The sequence below is a fragment of the Pagrus pagrus genome, assembly GCF_965226575.1.
Source record: "Pagrus pagrus genome assembly, chromosome: 17".
NCBI lineage: Eukaryota > Metazoa > Chordata > Actinopteri > Spariformes > Sparidae > Pagrus > Pagrus pagrus.
In genome coordinates this window covers 28,922,153-28,942,000 of record NC_140201.1, presented here as the reverse complement: position 1 = coordinate 28,942,000, position 19,848 = coordinate 28,922,153, and the positions used below count along the sequence as shown (strand labels likewise).

The 19,848-nt window shown below is 42.2% G+C and overlaps 1 protein-coding gene across 2 annotated transcripts in view; it reads right to left on the bottom strand.

Annotated features, from left to right (window-relative positions):
- Positions 1-19,848, bottom strand: part of gabbr1b (gamma-aminobutyric acid (GABA) B receptor, 1b) — a 153,026-nt gene that overhangs the window by 111,698 nt on the left and 21,480 nt on the right. For both annotated transcript variants that reach the window (XM_084379852.1, XM_084379853.1), the window contains exon 2: positions 9,440-9,574. In XM_084379852.1, coding sequence (XP_084235978.1) covers positions 9,440-9,574 — 135 coding nt within the window. The remainder of the gene's footprint in view (positions 1-9,439; positions 9,575-19,848) is intronic.

Genomic DNA, 19,848 nt, shown 5'->3' with positions numbered 1-19,848 from the left:
CGTATGTCGCTGTCTGTGCAGGTTTGTTTTTAATGTGGAGAACCGATGGAAACTGTGTATAAATCACTGCTTCATTTATGAGATTGAATAAATTGATTTAAAATTGATTAGAATTGTTACAAGTTAACCTTGTCCAGTCGGATTTGATTAATTACCTCTGGATTATTCAAATAGACAAAACAACGGAGGTGGTGCCCCATTTATGAGTGCTTTATTAATCGCAAGTGATTAATAAATTACATTTATTATTAGTGTATCTCCTACGTCAGTAAGGGCAATAGTACTTATGTCACAACTAACTCTACACTCTACACAAAGAACAGGTCACTTCTGGAATGAGATTTGTGACAGTGAGAAAAAAAGGTATATTCCCTCCCATGGGGGTTAGTAAGCCTCAATATATCTGTTTGTCCCATATCTTCTTTTATCATATGAATTTGCTAATGCCATGCGCACCAAAACATAAACATAAACACAAATACAAAGTGTGGAAAAACATTTCCAACATACTGAACACATAAGGAAAAAAACAGATTAAACCCAACTGAAGTCCAGCCTGCGAGCTGCCTGACAGTCCCTCTTCTGCTGTCATATCAAACCTGAACTTAGAAAAGTAAAACCTTATCTGGTCCGTTGGTTACCGCTCCTCTCCTCCCTCGATGGCAGCTCGATCAGGTCAATCTCCCCCCGACAGTCCGCACAACATTAAAACATAGAGACTGAGGGAGCTGCCTCTCCCTAAACAGGCATTGATCATAGCAAGAAAAGGAGGCAATAAATAATTTGAAAAATTACTATAAAACTCAATTGGCAGGCCATCTAAACCTGGTGATTTGCCTTCTTGAAGTGTTGCCATAGCAGACAGGAGTTTTTCTAAACTTTGTCTATCAACTTGTGTTAAAACAGGTAGCGAAATATTATCCAAAAAGGATTTACACTCATCCGGCTCAGATTGTGATGTAGAAGTATACAAATGAGTATAATATGATTTAAGGACATCATTAATTTGAAAGGGGTCCACTGTAATGGTCCCATCTTGTTTTCTAATTTTAACAATTGTTCTATTTTCTGATTCCTTTTTTATCTGTCTAGCTAGTAATTTGCCATTTCCCCTTGTTCTAAATAAGATAACTTTGATTTCATCAGTGCCAGTTCGCTAGCGTATGTATTAACAGAGTTATATTTCAATTTAAGATCATCTATCTGCATTAGTAAATTAGGGTCCTTGGTTAAATAGTGTTGCCTCTCCAAATTACTTATATCTTGTTCAATGCATTTCAACTCATTTGTTGTTTTCTTTTTTAAAGATGAGGAAAAGGCAATTACACATCTTCTAACATAAGCCTTCGGTGTGTCCCATATTATTAATGGGCATGTTGCACTGTTTTGGTGCACCTCAGCAAAAGTTTCTAAATGAGCCTTCATATAAGCTGTAAATTCCTCTTTTGAGAGTAACATTATATTAAATCTCCATGGTTTGGGATTTGACAATAGTTTTTCAAATTCTATTTCAAAACTCAACGCAGAATGATCTGAAAGAATTCTTGCATGGTAAAAGCAGCCTGTAACTTTTTTTTTTTTTTTTTGTGATCAAATATTTTATTGATTAACTGAGATTATCAGGATACAACACATATTTTACATAACAAAACATAACAAAACAAATGCAAACTGCAAAATTGCTTAAATCATAAAAGCCGCCAAATTAACCAAAAACTTAAGCCAATACATTAACTAAAAAATAAAACAGACAAAACAAACAAAAGGTGTGAATCTGTTGGTGATTCGGGTTGCGGGAAGCCTCCCTGATACTCGTCCACACCTGCTCCCAGTCAAAATCAGCATCCAGACTAGGGTGGTCACTTCTCCATAACCTATCTAGTGATAAGTCAGAATAAGAAGATGTCAGGAAAAAGGAGTATAATTTGGAAACCAAGCCGCTATTAACTCTTTGTGTTATGATGAATTTATAAAGAGGGTGAATAGATAAAGCTTGCTTTAGGGGAATACTGTGTGCATTAAGAGCATGTCTTAGTTGTAAATAAAAAAAGAATGAGGAAGGCGGTAAGGCATAGGTGTCTCTCACATCTTGAAAGGAGCGCAACCCTGACTCATTAAAAATGTCACCTAGATAGCGGATAGTACTGTTACTCCAAGGAGATGCTGTGATGGGTCTGCCTCCAATCATAAGACTCTTATTGTGGAGTAGCGGAGAGAGCGTGTGCCACTTGCAAGGTATTTTACACAGGGATTCAACTGTGTGCCAGGTCTGGATAAGAAAGGAGACTATTGGACCAAAACGAAGCTTACATTGTGAGTCGGACATGTTGGAAAAAAGTGCCCCTTGCAACGTCAGTGGTTGAACAATGTCTTCCTCCAATTCACGCCAAGAAACAGACAAATCAGCATTAGCCCACACAAAAAGAGGTCTAAGGACAAAGGAGTAAAAATACAATTTAAAATCAGGAACTGCCAGTCCTCCGTCTCCTCTACCTCTCTGCAAGGTTGCCAGTTTCAAGCAAGGCCGCTTTTTATTCCAAATAAATTGTGAAATACTAGAATTAATTCTTTTCCAATAATTAGCCGGTGGTGCAAGGGGAATCATAGAGGACACAAAATTATTCCTGGGCAAAATATTCATTTTCACAATGGAGATGCGGGCTTGAAGAGAATTGGAAAGGCCAGTCCATTTATCTAGATCTGATTTAACTTTATTCCAAATTTCCAAGTAGTTATGGGAAACAATGCGATTCAGGGATGGGAAAATATGTACTCCCAGATATTTAAATTGTTGTACAACAGGGATATTAGGTGGGAATTGTAGTTCTCTAGCTGTGTCATTAAGGGGTAACAAGGTGATGAGCGGTACGGCCTACTGAAATAGGTTGCATGGTAACAGATTGACGGATCATCTGGGCTAAGGGTTCTAGAGAAAGCGCAAACAGTGCTGGGCTCAAAGGACAACCTTGCCGAGAGGACCTGGAGACAGGAAACAAAGCAGATGTCAGTTGTCCAGTGAGAACTAGAGCAGAAGGCTTAGAGTACATAACCTTGACCATATGTACAAAATTCCCCCCAAATCCCATTTTTTCTAGCACAGCCCATAAAAAGCGCCATTCTAGCCTATCAAAGGCCTTCCTCGCTTCCAATGAAAGAACTGCCGATGGTGTATTCTAAGCTGCTGTGGCATCTATTATATGTAGGAGACGTCTAACATTATCAGCAGCCAACCTGGTCTTAATAAATCCTGTCTGGTGACAATGAACTAATGCAGGCATTTGAATTTGTATGCGTCTTGCAAGCACTTTTGCATAAATCTTAAGATCAGCGTTTAGTAAACGAAGAGGTCTATAGCTGGCGCAATCAACTGGATCCTTATCATTCTTTAACAACAAAGAAATTATTGCAAGGTTAACATCTCGTGAAAAACAACCTTCGTCTATTGATGTTCTCATCATATCCAACAAGTTTATCCCAAAATGTAACATAAAACTCGGGGGGTATCCCATCAAAACCTGGAGATTTATTTCTTTGCATGGTAAATGCTGCCCCCTTCAGTTCCTCCAAAGAAATTGGTGCATCCAGATTTGCAGCATCATTTTCTGAGAGCCTCGGAAGGTCTATCTTATCAAGAAATTTAGCACACCCATCATTATCTGCTTGAATTTCTGATTGATATAAGTTAGAATAAAAGGTTCTGAAGGTTTCATTTATTTGTTTAGGGTCAGTTGTGATATTACCAGTATACGACCTAATGGATGGAATATCTGCAAAGGATTCATTGGATCTAATTCTGGAAGCCAAAAGATGACTGGGCCTCGAGCCATGGAAATAATATTGTTGTCTAGTCCTATATATTAGAAATTCTGATTGTTGTTTTAGAATATTATTTATTTGTGAGTGCACTATAAAATTCCTTATCAAATTTGTTGGGGGCATAGGCTGAGATAATAGCTATCTTTCTTCCATACATTTCTATTTTAGCAATCGTCATCCTCCCCTTATTGTCTGACCATGTATCCAAAACTTTAATATTCAAATTGCGTTTACAAACAATGGCCACTCCCCTACTTTTCGAGTCTGCTGAGGAAGATGTTATAGTGTGATAAAATCTGTTGGCCATGTGAGTTGAGTCCTTCTTTAACAGGTGTGTTTCTTGAAATAAGGCTATGTCTATTCTCCTTCGTTTCAAAGTTAACACACTGGTCCGTTTGTGGGGGATATTCAAACCATCACAATTCCACACCAAAATTGATAATTCACCCATTAAATTGTATTATGCTCCAGATACTGCTCACAGATTTAGACAGAGTGGTAAGCAGCCGGTATAGACATAATCTCCTCATATTAACCAATATCCATTTCTGAACATGCTCCCCGAAATATGAAAAAGACACATCCCACACAATATTCCTATAAACCCCAAGGTGGCACCTTAACCCCAATGACAAAACAAATACACTTAAAAACATAATATTAAACCATACAAAACAATAAACAAAACAAACACTTTGATGTTGATCCGCGATCGGTATGAACAGAGGGCCGCGAAGGAGCAGGACCCAACCCAATATTTAAATAACACAGTGAACCATTGAGCAAATATAATGAATACAAAAAACGGCAATAATCTCCTTACCAAAAACAAATATACCAGCCCAGCCCCTTTGTTGAAGATGAACAAGCACAGTAGGAGACAAAATCATCATCCCAATTTCACACAGTGAAAAATAAAATAAAAAGTGCAATCCGGGCAGTGGGCTATGAGTCTGCATGGGAAGCAAATAACTCAGAAAGTGTGCAACAAAACCAAAAAGATTGTCCGCTTATCAATAACCATGAGCCGGTTAACGTGGGTCTTAATGTCTGTGAAGGATCGGACATGGCATTAGCAGCTAGGATTAGCCTGCAGTCCAGTCATGGCTAGCAACTTGTCAATAAACAAGTAGCATTGTGGAATAAGGGAATACATAACATAATGAAAACTCACAGAGTGAGGTGTAGCCATAAAAGCTGGCTGTGGATATAGTTACCAACTAGATGTCTGTATCATCACAGTCCGCTCCGGGCGATCCTCTCAGCAGCGACGTGATATATTCCTCTGCTTTACTCGGGGATTGGAAGGCTTCCACCGCGCCAGCTTTGGATTTGATCTTCAGGGTGGCCGGGTAGATCAGGAAAAACTCGATGCCGTTCGCCCTCTGGCTTGATCCATGGTCGTGGAGAAGGCCAAACGTCGCTTCACTGTATGGGCGCTGTAGTCCGGTGAAAAACGTAGTTTCCGACCATCGATGACGGGAGGCTTTCTTCTTGCAGCGGCAAGGATATCTTGTCTGACTGTGTACTGGAGGCAGCAGAAAATCAGAGTGCAGCTCCGCACGTTTGTAGCCCCGGTACCGTTGTAGATGCGGTGCGCCCTCATAATTTCTCTCTGGAGGTTGCCAAGAGAGGGAAACCACTCCGGCAGTTCTTGAGTGAGAAATTGGATAGCATTAGATCCCTCCGTCCCTTCCGGCAGCCCATTGATCCTCACATTGCAGCGTCTGCTCCGGTCCTCCATGTCGGCTAACTTAAATCGCATAGTTTCTAAATCGGTATCGTGTTCAGCTAGCTTGCTGGAGTTAGCTCCCACATTAGCTTGCATCACGCTAACCTCCTTTCTTATTTTGCCAATTTCCATTTTTTGCGATGTGAGGTCCGCCCGAATAGACACCTCGCCTTGCAGATTGTCGAGGCGTGCATCAAAACCAGCAAAGCGGCTGTCCATGCTAGCAATACGAGCATCTAAAAAGCATCTTTTCCCAGCACGCTATCCACGCTGGTTAGCTTGGATAGCACAGTGTCCATTTTAACTGCCAACTCGGTCATTGCGCCCTTACCCGATCTCAAAATCACCATCAGGCGAAGACTGCCCCGTATAAAAACGTCACGGTTCTTTACTCCACGTAAAAATAATTTGCTCTTTATAAACAAAATTGTAAGCGATGGGCTGAGGAGCTGAAATCTACGCAGCCATCTTGTGCAGCCACTTGCTGGACTCTTCGCAGCCTGTAACTTTTGAGATATAATTAACTGGGATAAAGAAAAAATCTATTCTCGAATACAATTTGTGTACATGAGAATAAAAGGAAAATGCTATCTCATCTGGGTGAAGAGTTCTCCAAACCTCATACATTCCCAAGTTTCATGTGCTATTTTCCAAAGCTTTTGACATGTTAGGTAATGTATATTTACTCTGAGAAGATCTATCCAATTTTACATCCAAAATACTATTAAAATCACCTCCCCAGAATACTGAAATATCATAATGAAGCAGCAAAAGATGAAGATCATTGATACATTTAGGATCATCGTAATTAGGACCATATGAATTCAACAGAATGACCTCTTCTTGAGCTAAAAAACCTCTAACAAAAAAAAAAAATATATATATATATATATATATATATTCTGACTAATCAGAATAGCCACCCCTCTGGAATTGGATGTAAAAGAGGAATGATACACTTTCACGAACCACCTAGATTTAAGCTGATCATGAGTAGATGGTAAGAGACGAGTTTCTTGTAAATAAGCTATATCTACTTTATTTTCTTTTAAATAAGACAAGATTTTCCTTTTTTTAGAAGAGTTCCCCAGCCTTTTTACATTCCAACTTAAAAACTTATAATTTGGCATAGCAAATGAACAACATAATACAAATAAGTGTAGACCTGAAGCGCATCACAAGAAAAATCATAACATACAAACAAAACACACACCACACACCCAGCCCTCACCCCCACCCCCTCCCATTAGATGCTCCCCGTTAATGTCCCCCTCTACATAAGAATAGAGGTGCTGCATGTTGTATAGTCAGCTCCCCCTTCAAATATTGATATTCAAATTTGACTGTGTCGTTTAAGTATTGTCCATCAGAAATCAAAACTAAACAATGTCGGTTAGTCCAAAGGAGAAAAAAAAAACAAAAAACCTGACCACAGTCTCCTATGTGAGTTCATGAATGTTGGTGAGGCCAAAAGACCATCAACAGTCTGAGTGCTGTTCAAGTTCATGATGGAGTATGAGAGTAAAAAAGAGAGAGAGAGAGAGAGAAAAGTTGGTCACACTTGCGCATCACGGAGAGATGGTTTAATTACCTGATCTTAATAAGTCATTGCCTCTTTGGCATCCGTGAATGTCACCATGGTTTTTTGGTGATGCAGGATACCATGCTTTACTCCCGCTTCTCTCAGTCGAATTTTTACATCCTTGAATGCTGCTCTCTTCCTCAACAGGTCAGCCAAAAAATACAGGTAGATATGTATTTTCTTCCCCTGGAATTTAACATTTCCAGCTGCTTCTCCGGCTTGTCTAACAATTGTTCTTTTAGTTTCCAGGCTAAACAGCCGGGCAACCATGCCATGCTGATTGGGGTCCGGTGCGGCGCGCAAAATTAACAGGCTGCTGCACGTTTTTGTCGGCACCAAATATATCCCTCAACAAGTTGTCCACAAACGCAGTTGGTTGACCAGCTTCAGCTTCATTAGGAATCCCCATGATCCTAAAATTAAACTTACGGCTGTGATCTTCAATTTGTTGAATTTTCTCTCTCAATGTGGTGTTTTCTGCATGTAGGTTGGTATACTTTATCTCCATATCAGTCAGACGGCGGTCGTTGTCTGTAACTGCTTCTTCCGCCTCTCGCAGCTTTGAAGATGTATCTTTCAAGATTTTTTGTAGAGAATCAATTGACTCCTTTATCTGCTGCATTTTTAAGTCAAACGCCATGCCAATCTCCCCTCGAATTACCTCTCGTATAATCGTGGTGAGCTCTGTGCGGTCCGTGGCTTGTGAGTTCATGGCAGAGTTGCTTTGTAAGTTCCAATCTCTCGTTCACATTCTGCACTTTATATAAAATGCCTCTCAAAGTCCAGTTTAACACATTATTTACTGATCTCGACTTAAGTCATTCCAGATAAAATGTTTTGGTTTTTTTTGAAGAGGGAGCGACAGAGACGCGTTCACTTGATGCTGCCTCCATGCCGCCAGACGTCCGCCATTTTTGTAGTCTTTTCAACGGGACTTCCTGTCAGCCATATTCACACACACACACACACACACACACACACACACACACACACACACACACACACACACACACACACACACACACGCACACACACACATATACAGATCTCCATCCATATGTATATCTGTGCTTGCTTATGTTGTTTTGTAGAATTGCTAGTTGTAGTCACCAACTGTTGTTTGTTAAAGTAAGCGGTTTATGGATTGAGGACAAGCTTTAATAAACACTGTCGATTAAAACTGAGCAGTTTTTTGTGATTATTTTGCACAATCTAATGTTATAATAACAGCTGGTTGAGACAGTCAGTGCTTGGATTTACGCCTTCTATTTCTCTAATTATTGATATTTCTGTAATATGAACAACTTTTGATAAACTTCAGGCCTTGAGAGTAAAAGCATATCATTTGATTATTGATCCCTGATTCCAGGGTGGTGGTCCAGTGATTATTAATGTATAGTAATAACATACATTTCATTGATTAACATTAATAACTTACTTACTAGTCAATAATCAATTAATATTCCCCATTGATGTCAACATTGTCATATTTATTTGTTGATGATTGAAGATGATCGAATAAATTTTTTTTAAATGTTTTAAAATGTTATTTTGGGTAAATATGTTATTATATTAATCGAGTAATAAAAAAAAGTTAGATTAATTAAAAAAATAATCAATAGATTAATCGATTGTGCAGCCCTACTACAAACACTTGAGACACTGCACTCAGGTGGTCTCCATTTCACTAATTGTGAGAGTACTGTTCAACAGGTTAACCTGCAAAAGTTTAACAGTAACTTGCAGCAGTGGCAAAACTTACAGGTTCCAAGTTTGAACTTGGCAACAATCCATCCAGCTTGAGTGTAAGGCACATTGTGCTTTTCATGGTGCTAGCCCTTGCTGAGAAAGCAGTCTGAAGTAAAATGGTTAGCATGCACATAGAAGAGTTTTCCTGTTGATGTCGGGACAACAGACAACAACCGAGGAATTGGGATGCTTTGTTTACCTTCTGCATTGTTTGTATTGCTGAAGTTGGTGTTAGCAAGAAAACAATAGTTGCTGAATGTAACTCAGTACATGTTTAGCCATTTAGTGCATGTTGTCAACCACTAAAGCACATTCATTTCAATATGCCTAAACATTTATCATGATAATGGCGATAATGATTGTATCACAACACCAACGTCATAGCAGAACATGACACATGACATGTTGAGGAGACCACCGACAGTCATGCGTGAGTGATTAAATAAATCAGTATCACATCTGAAACCAAGTATTATGGTTGCTGTTGTATTATATTGCAGTATACATAAGTGAAATATGACAGCTGTGTGTTGAAGATCCACAACAAAAAGGGGTCTTACCACTATGAGGTTCCACATGCGAGCTGCCTCAGCCACCAGTGTAGACACAGAACTGCAGCCAGGCATTAGCACAATTTTAATGGGCTCCGTGTACAGAAGATCATACAGCAGCTTTGTGGCCTCCCCTGGATCACACTGTGGACACAGACAGAAAGACCGTCAGTATAAGAAACACACTGTGCCCAACATCTTTCCCCAGGTAATGTAGTTTAGAATGACCAAACCAATCGCAGACATGGATGAATATTAAAAAGGTCTACAGGCTAAATGAAATGTATGCATGTTTGCCAAACTCAATGTCCAATAAAAGGGCAACAATGTAATACAACTTAAAGGTGCTATTTGTAAGAAAAGTTGATTTTTGAGACTCATTCCCAACTCGTCAAATATTGACGCACTGACGGCCGACCCCACCTACAAACCCAACGCGTCAGTATTTGACGAGTTGGGAATGAGTCTCAAAAATCTACTTTTTTTTTTTTTTACAAATAGCAGCTTTAAAGAAGTATTTCACCACTGGAAAGATCATATTTGCATAAAACTGGACTGTCCATACAGTTGAAAGACATAAATGTTTTTGAAATTGGTGCTTTATGACCAGAGAAAACAGAGAAAAAGTGCAATGGTATTTTCTTTTGCTCAAAAAGTAGAAAAACCTACAACAACCAGAATGTACTGCATCACACTGGACAAATAAACACACCCACTGTTTGACAGTGCTTGGTTTTGGCTCGTCACCCATTTTGAAACAGGAAACAGTGATGTGGTCGGCTGGTAAATAACAATATGGTATTTCACCTAAACAGGACACTAAGATATGTTTCTGAAAACATATTAGGAGAGAAACAGACAGTAAACAGGATCATGGTTCATATTTGATCAGCATTGCCTTGTTTTAAAATGTAATTAGTTTTTTCAAGCCTCCATTTTCATAATAATGGTGTCCACTTCTGGTTCACAATATTAACATTATGCTACAATATGTTTGTATGTAACAGAATCTTGTTGTATAGTTTATAAGCACTGCCTAGTTTAGACAGTTTGATTGAAGTTTGGTGAGATGCCCCTCACTCGATCCAAGAGAGACAACAGCGACTATAGACAATACTCTATGTTTGATGATGCACACATACAAAATGCAGACCAACAGCCCTTAAGTCCACCAGATGAAGTGTTTCATCTCATTTATACAATTTTTGCCAGCAAAAGAGTGAGCTGAGACAAAAAATACAATGCTGGTTGAAAATCAATAGTTCCCGTTTAAGAAAATGAACCTTACATTAAAAATACACAATTCACTATCTTACCACTGGATATGAAAGGTCACTACCATTAATTTACTTTTTTTTAAACACATCAACATAAAACTAAAAAAATCAGATAAATGAATTAATCAACTCTATTAAACCAAATGTGATTTGTGGTAAGAGGCTAACCCCTCCCATCATATACAACCACACATCCTACCAAGATGCACCACAGAGCGCCACAGGAAATCATTCCTCCCTGTGTCCATCGAACTGTTCAACTCCTTGCTCTGAGTGTCACTCTGAGTCAATGGGAGGACTCTGGACGCTTTGTTTCTCTCTAATTTGCAATTTAAGACAAACAGTGTGCAATGGCAAATGTGTTTTCAACTTTGGCATTATTTATTGCTCTGTATATATGTGTATTTATTCTAGTGGAGTGTACATTTCTTGTATTTTTGTTTATTGTTTATATGTAGATATTACTATTATTATTATAATTATTATTTTCTGCATATTCTGAACTTTGAATGGGAGCAGCTGTAACTTAAGCAATTTCCCCTTGGGGATCAATAAAGTATTTTTTTATGATTCCAATTCTGATGACTCTGAGCTAGTGTGGGTAGCTAGCAGGGCAATACCATAGTAAGAGCTGTGTTTAGATTTCAGCTTGCAAAACCTTTTAACATTCCCCTAGAACGTGGTTGAGGAGCAAGTTATTCATTTACCTCTTATCCTCCTCCTGCTCCTCCTGATCTGACAATGCAGGAGAGGAGTTGTTGATGGAGGTAAACAGTCCTGAACCCTAGCTCAATCTCTCCACAGCTATGCACCTCACTATATTCACACAGACATGAGTCCGTCTCGTGACTAAGATAAAGATGCTGCCATTTTATTATGACTTTCGATCTTTTACAAGTGTTGCAGGTATTAATTATTAGGACAGTTAACTACTCAGTAATGATATTTCTACTGCAGTATCTATGTTTGGGTGACTACTACTACTACTATGACTGTAGAGCAACAAAACCCCTGAGTGTATTGATTTGAGCTGGAGTGTATTTTATAGCTTATGGACTAACTTACTTATCTTACTCTTTCTGGACTAATATCTATGACTTTGCATCTGAGGTTATGAATACTACGATCGAACCAGAGCCTCTGCTTGTCATTCTTGGTGTACCTGAGACTTACAGAAAACTAAACAAAGCCCAGCAGCGCTTTCTATCTAAGGGCCTATTCAGACAGAATCAGGCTATGCAAAAAAAAATGTAGGTCCTCCCATACATTTGAACGAGGTTAGTGTGGGTATAAGATTATTGCTGCAGCGGTGCAGACCTCAGTGAGTGCCAGAAGAAAACGCATCTGGCTGGAGACAAAAAGTTGAAATAGGCTCAACATTTGGAGAAATGCAACCCGACATCACATTGCGGTTGCAAATCATGTGAGCTGGCGATCTGGCCTAAATGACCAAAGACACAATGGAATGTATGATAATGTTTTATGTATATTCACTTTATTTGGCCTTGTGCACCAGTTTAAAACACTTTTTCAATGTGGACAATCGGAGTAGGATCAGCATTCTAAGATCAGAGGCATAGTAGGATGAGTCGATGAGTCAGTTACAGGTGTACTAGTAGTGTGGCTAAGGCCTTTAAACAAGGTTACATGGTAAATGTATGGTCTTTTTTTTTTTAAACACAAGGGTTTAAAGAATGAAACTACGTTTGAGATCTTTGTGCCGCATCTATTTTAGAAAATCGCATGTTGAGGTTGAATTGAGGAGTCTCACAACCTGATGAATGAAGCTGCTCTGTAGTCTGGTGGTACGGCAGCAGATGCTTCTGTATCTGTTGTCAGATGGCAGCAGGGTGTACAGATTGTGGCTGGGTGGGTGTTGTCTTTTGGTATCTTTGGGCTCTGTGCAGATGTCTCACTTCACTGATGTCACTGATGCTCTGTAGATGAGTTCATGATGAACCATGCCAGTTAGTGATGTTTCCATGCTTTCGATCACTCCTCTGTAAAACTTGACCAGAATCTTGCTCTGGCATGTAGCCCTCTTAAGTTTCCATAGGAAGTAGAGCCTTTTCTGTGTTTCTTTTTTAACCAGGGTGGTGATGTGTGATGACCATGTTAGGTTCTCTGTCATGTTGATTCCCAAGAACCTTTAACTGTTCACCTGCTCCACCTCAGCGCCACTGATGTAGACAGAGGTGTGTGTTTTTGCCTCATTCTTTCTAAAATCAACAATCAGCTCCTTGGTTTTGCTGAAGTTGAGCAGTAGATTGTTCTCTGTGTACCACTCTGCAAGATTGTGGATTTCCTCTCCTCTGATCTGTTGGCTCTGAATGCATACTGGTGAGGGTCCAGGCTGGCAGGGATGCTGTCTTTGATGTGCTGGATGTTCCTCAAAACAGTGTTGGGCCTTCATCAGATATTGCAGACAAAGGAGAGGCCTGTAAGGAAACCCAGAAGCCTTACTACGAGGCACTCCTAAACCAGCATGAGTTTTCAAGAACAAAGGAACTGGGCCAACGCCCAAAGGTCTGGCAAACTGTACTTCGAGGTACAGTCCGTCTCCAAACTTTAATCCGCTCCTGACTGGGCCAAAGTTGCCGCAGGCCATAAAAGTCCGGCCAGATGACCATGACGTCACTCAGGGCATAAAGGTCAGGGAGCCCCGCTGCCCGTGGCATTTCCCAGGTAACGTGATGCTGTGAAGAAGCTCTGGCTTTATTCAGTAGTTGCCAAAAGGGTGTAAATTTGGTGAGACGTTTCAATTTGCTTGACCTAGGCTACAGTTCTTAACTCGCTGGACGAAACAGAGACTGTGTTTCTTTTTCATTTTGTTAGATTATTCCAGGTATAATATAGGTTTTTTTTCCAGAAGGAGATGGAACCACTGAGGTCTGGTCCTTCCATCTGATGGATCCCGCTGTTTCACTTCCACTAACGGGAGAACGGCGCTGCCATCACTCACTGCCAGGACGCTGCAGCTGATCCCGCACTCACATCCAAACGAGTTGGAGTTTCGAGTGGGACGGGACACACACTAGTCGCAACGAGTGACCCAAGTAAGAGGCTTTTGTTTCGGCAGAGACAGATAGTATAGCGTGTGCTTACATTTTGTGTGAAGGGACCGCCGAGTCCTACCTATATTATAACTGTGCTGATTGTATGTGTTATTGCGCTCTCGAAGGAGCTAATTCGCGCTGATCCACTCGCTGGACAGCTGTGTAATTTTGCCGCCATGTGATCACTGTACGTCGTACTTTCTGTCAGTGGACGATAAGCGAACCTCAGTCCGCTTGCCGACCTCTGATTTAGGGCCGACTTATCTTCTTTCCCTTTTACTAACCTCCACACACACACACACACACACACACCCATATACATGTCCGAGTGTCGTGATCTTATGAGTAACGTGGTGTAAACTTATGGGTAATAACCTCGCTATAGCATAAGAGACGCATGTCTCGTAGTATTCCCAGTGTTTCCCCTACCGCTGTATAGGGGGGGCATAGTGGGGCCCAGCACCCCCCCTGAAAGTCAAGTTAATTTCATTTATATCACCAAATCACAACAGAGGTTATTTCAGGTCACTTTTCCTATAGAAAAGGTCTGGACCTGGTCTGAACAGGTCACTTTTCCTATAGAACAGGTCTGGACCGTGTTCTTTTAATAAATAATGATGTTATTGATCTAATTTAAGCGAGGATATTTCATTTCATTTTCTTCATCGTCGCGCATCCACGCTTCTCCTCCGCTTTCTGTTCTACGATGGGCGGAGCTTCGCACCGGCGTACACACAAACAAACACGCGAACACACCTACAGACAGACACGGAGAGAAGAGGACAACATGTCGCGTCGACCCCCACTACCTGAAAAACAGGCGAAAATATCCATGTTTTTTAAGCGCACTCAAGATAGATGGATAATGATAAAGAGATGGATAAAGATAGATAAATAAATAAACAAAAGTAAATATTTAGATAGATAGATAGATAGAAAAAAATATAGAAAGAAGAATAGAAATATTGTAAAAGAGTGTTCTAAAGTACTGTTATTAAAATGATTCCTGTTTGTTAACTGTCAGCCTGTTTGGCCTGCTGCTCCTGCTTGGCTGACGTTTTCAGTCCGCCATTTTTGAATTCCAGGTATACGATTCAGCAATATCAATATCACCCCTTTGAATTTGTGTCCGAGCGTGGTTTCCCCAAATCACGTTCCGGCCATTTTGTAGTCCTACAAACGTGACTTCCCCTACATCACGTCCGTAAATTTGTAGTCCGATGTCCGGTTCGGCCATTTTTGTAGTCTTTCCAAAGACCTCACTGTCGGCCCTTGTTCATACACACACCCACACCCCCACACACTCACACACACACACACATACAGGTCTACATCCATTCCTATATCTGTGCTTGCTTATTTTTGTTTTATAGATGTGCTAGTTGTAGTTAGCGACTGTTGTTTGTTGAAGTGAGTGGTTGGTAGATTGAGGACAAGCTTTAATAAATACTGTTGATTATAATTGAGCATTTTCCTGTGATTATTTTGCACAATTTGATATTGTAATGGCACACCCACACTGCTGCACAACCCTGTGGCTAATTGCTGCAATGCCCATTTTCCCTAGTACTAGGGGGGCTATTTAATTGCCAGTCTGCAGTCAAGAAGGCAGACACCATTTTAGCCTATGCCTCCCTGCAGATACTCCACTTCCTGGCCCTTACGGAGACCTGGATCACTCCAGAAAACACTGCCACTCCAGCTGCCCTCTCAACTGCCTACTCATTCTCACACTCCCCGAGACAAACAGGTCGAGGAGGAGGAACTGGACTCTTCTCAACCACGTGGTCCTACTAGGTCCTTACCCTCGACCGCCTACCCAGATCTGCATTTAAATTCCACACTGTCCCTGTCACCCTTCCTTTCAAGCTCAACATTGTGGTGATCTTTCGCCCTCCCAGTCCTCTCTGTGACTTCTTTGATGAGATGGACACCCTCCTAAGCTGCTCCCCTGACGATGGCACACCACTCGTTGTCCTGTGTGCCTTCAACATCCCCCCAGAGAAGCTGCACTCATCAACTTCTCCACATTTGATCTCACACTCTCCCCCTCTCCACCCACCCGCTGGGCCGGGAACCAACTTGACCTTGTCTTCACAAGGTCCTGTAGTACCTCGGCACTCTCTGTTACCCCGCTTAACGTGTCCAACCAACACTTTGTATCTTTCTCTCTCCACTTGAAGTCCACCACTTTCCTCGTCCCTATGCCTCGCATGGTCACCACCCGCCGCAACCTGAAATCCCTCTCTCCCTCCACTCTCTCCTCAACTGTTCTCTCCTCAATACCATCCACAGAACAATTCTCTCTAATGTCCACCGAGGAAGCCTCCTCCACTCTGTTATCCTCCCTCTCCTCCTCTTTAAACACTCTCTGTCCCCTCACCTCCTGACCAGCACGATCATTTGCACTCCACAACAGCTGCAGGATCCATCAAGGACGCAACGCAACTTCTGGTCCAAACGCTGGTCATTTCCCGCCTGGGCTACTGCAACTCGCTCTTGGCTGGACTCCCAGCCTCTGCGGCTAAACCGTTGCAAGGTATCCAGAACGCTGCAGCATGCCTCATTTTCCATCTGCCCAAATTCTCCCATGTGACCCCCCTCCTCTGTGACCTCCACTGGCTTCCTGTTGCGGCCCGCATCTGATAAAAGACAATGGTGCGTCAACGGAACTGTACCCATCTACCTCCAAGCACTGGTCAGCCACATGCCCCAGTGTGAGCACTTCGCTCTACTACATCAGCTGGCCGGCTGGTACCGCCATCGCTAAGAGCGAACAAAAGCCGCTCAGTGAAGTCGCGACTCTTCAGCCCTGGCACCCCAGTGGTGGAACGAACTCCTGACCGCTGTCAGGTAACTTGCCATCTTACGCAAAAGACTGAAGACTCACTTGTTCAGACTTCACCTCGACCCCGCATAGCGAGTGGTGCCCGGTAGGATGCAAGGTCGCACCAGGGAAATTGTAGACCCTGTATCTACCAGGGCCCGGCAGGGTTGGCCATCAAGTTGGCAGACCAGATACAGTCCTCTGGTGTGTCCTAAGTGCCCAACCAGCGTGCATCGGCCTTAGAGGGGGGCTGGAGACTGGAGTGGTGGACCCCTCACTAGACCACTCCGCCATTGTTTCTCGTTGGCTGGATGGCTCTGACCTTTGGTGCTGGTGCAGGACAGTTACGGGCGATGTGACCAGGCTCATCACACCGGTAGCAGCGGTCAGTTGGCTGGAGTGGCCATCACCTGGATGGTGCATGCCAACGCTGAGACTCTAGTGATGGAGGCTGAACTTGGCAGACTTCTTCTACCTCCTCCTCCTCGTAGTCGGTCATCCTGACGTGTGGTTGGAGAATGGGGGGCCTCTGTTGGCAAGGTCGCGGCATGGAGATCACCACCTCAACCCGTTCAGCTTCACAGAGGGCCTCACTTAGAGTTTAGTGCATTGCAAGACGAACATGTTGCCGCAACCGTTCTGGGGTGAGCCCCTGCAGGAAAGCTTGGAGGGCCAGCTCCTCTTGGGCGGCTGCAGGAAACCATGGATAACCATGTTGAGCATGCAGTTGCACATCTGCAGCGAAGGTGCCCAGGCTCTCTCCTTCTTGGCGGCGACGGCTGGCCAGTTGCTCCCTGCTTTGGTTAGCGAAAGGTTGTCGTCCAAATCGCCTATCCAGTGCCCTGGTCAGGGCCTGGAGGTTCCGCTGCTCTGCTGGAGCCAGGTCGAGGAGCACTTGCAACGCCTTTCCTTCCAACGCCAGGGCCAGGTGGGTGGCTGCTTCTTCGTCGTTCCAGCCACTGTGCCATGCTGCTAACTGGACCTGTGAGAGGTACAGTTCCAGTTGTGTGAGCCCATTGTACTTGGGTAGTTTGGCTGCTGTTCTGGGTGCAGCTCTGGGGTATATCAGGCCAGGCAGGTGGCAGTCAGCGTCAGTATGCAGCGGGCGTTGTACTGCGGTACCACCTCCGGCCTCTAGGTGGCAGTCAGCGTCAGCATGTAGCGGGCGTTGTGCTGCAGTACTACCTCCAGCCTCTAGGAAGCAGTGTGGGCGCATTGTACTGGAGCCATCAGGACCATAGATATATATAAAGGCTAGATGTCTCGTCCGCGTTGCTGGCCAACGGAATTGAACGTCCGCACAGGTCGGCCATCTTGGTACAGGTAGCTCGCTCACCCATAACATTGTGTTGGTAATGAAACATGTACTTTTTAAATAACCATAACTTGCTCAATTTTCAACCGATTTTCAAACGGTTTGGTTTGTTATAAACGTCAAAGATGTAGTTATGACACTGCATACTTATGAATAACTATGTTATGTTTTAAAAAATAGGTAGACTACAATATTTCCCTTTACAAAAAATATTTTAACACAAGAAGAGCTTGAAAGTGGATGAGTTTTGAAGAGGATTTGAGGATTTTCACATTTGCTTCCATATTACTATTATTTTTGAAAAAGCTTAATATTTGAAAAACTTGAAAAGTTAAAAGCTGAACAGTTCAAGGCTGAAAGAGCTTAAAAAGCTGAACATGTTGATAGTTGAACGGTTTCTGTAGCTGAACGTGCTGAAGTAGTAGTAAAATGAAATTTGAAAAATTCCCCATAAGGATGAATGAGAAAACACCTCCCAAACACCTGCAGGTCTAGACAAAAGTGTAATGGTTATGGCCAAAATATGTATACAGTGAGTAACAGGAGACATTGCTGAACCTGTGATGTGTTTTTATTTCTGTAGAGTGAAAAATGAGGGCACAAGAGCGAGAGACAAAACCGGTACCGTCTGCTCCACTCCAGAAATTTAGGCTCAAAGTTAACACTGCGGCTTATGGGGGAGTTGCTGGAGTGCTTGTCGCTCGAGGGCTTCTACAGCCAAAAGTTTAAGTCCTACATCTGAAATAAGACCACCATCTGAAAGCCAACGACATTTCTATGTATATATTGTCTATGTGAAGTAAAAGCTGTGGGACCCAAATCAAGCTGAAGAGAGTTTTTTCTAAAGTTTTTGCAGCTGCTCTCCACTCTAGCGATGATGTCACCCACTCTAGCTCACGCAATACACACCCATTATAAACCCAGAAGACGAGCTAAAAGTCCTTAAAACTAAAACTGTGATAATTTCTTCAAAGAGAAAAGATGCGATTTCAACATGTTCAAACATCCAGAATTATAACCACGTTAATGACGTTTGTAAGAAACCAAACTGTTTGTAAATCCGTCAAGGTTTCAGCGAGATAAGAGTGTTAGCGTTTGTGCAGATCACTGACTTTACCTCAGGTTCAGCAGATACAGCCGGAAAGCTAACCTGTACCAAGATGGCCGACCTGTGAGGACGTTCTAGACTCCGCCGTAAGACATCTAGCCTTTATATATATATATCTATGATCAGGACGCCGTGGAGGTCTGCTGACTTCCGCCGGTCGTACCATACTTTCCAAGCGGCAGAGCGTCTGCTCGATGGCCCATTCCAGCTCCTGGATCTCTCTCTCCATCTTTCTTTCCGATCCCACTTCTGACACCAATGTGGCGAGCTTGGTAGAAAGAAAATCTTGCGAGACTGATCTTTAAGTGCAACGCAGAACCCATGCCAGGACCGCTGATTTATTGACATTAGACACACCCCTTAGACACAAACATTTGATGAACGTCATTACCCGCTATATCATATTCGGCCATGGTGGCACAATGTAAAACTTATGTTTATGCTAATTAACACACACATCCTTAGAACATAACAGGACACAACCACAACACTCAGAACATGTACAGTAATAAAACGGAACATAAGTATTTGACATTACACTTCCATAAGTCATTGCGCCACCTAGCCTTCACTGTCCATAACTAGAACTCCTCCAGTCACTACAATCGATTGGAATATATTGGTTTTGTTGATACACGAGTGAAACAATAAACTGTGATTTTCTGTCTGTTAGGTTTCCTCACTCTAATTGAGGGTCTATGGACAGAGGATTACGTTCACTGTACAGATTTTAAAGCCCACTGAGGCTGAGTGGCCTCACTCACTGAGGTGATTTTGGGCTATATAAATAAAATTGATTTGATTTGATTTGGGTATATGTAGCATTTGAAGTACA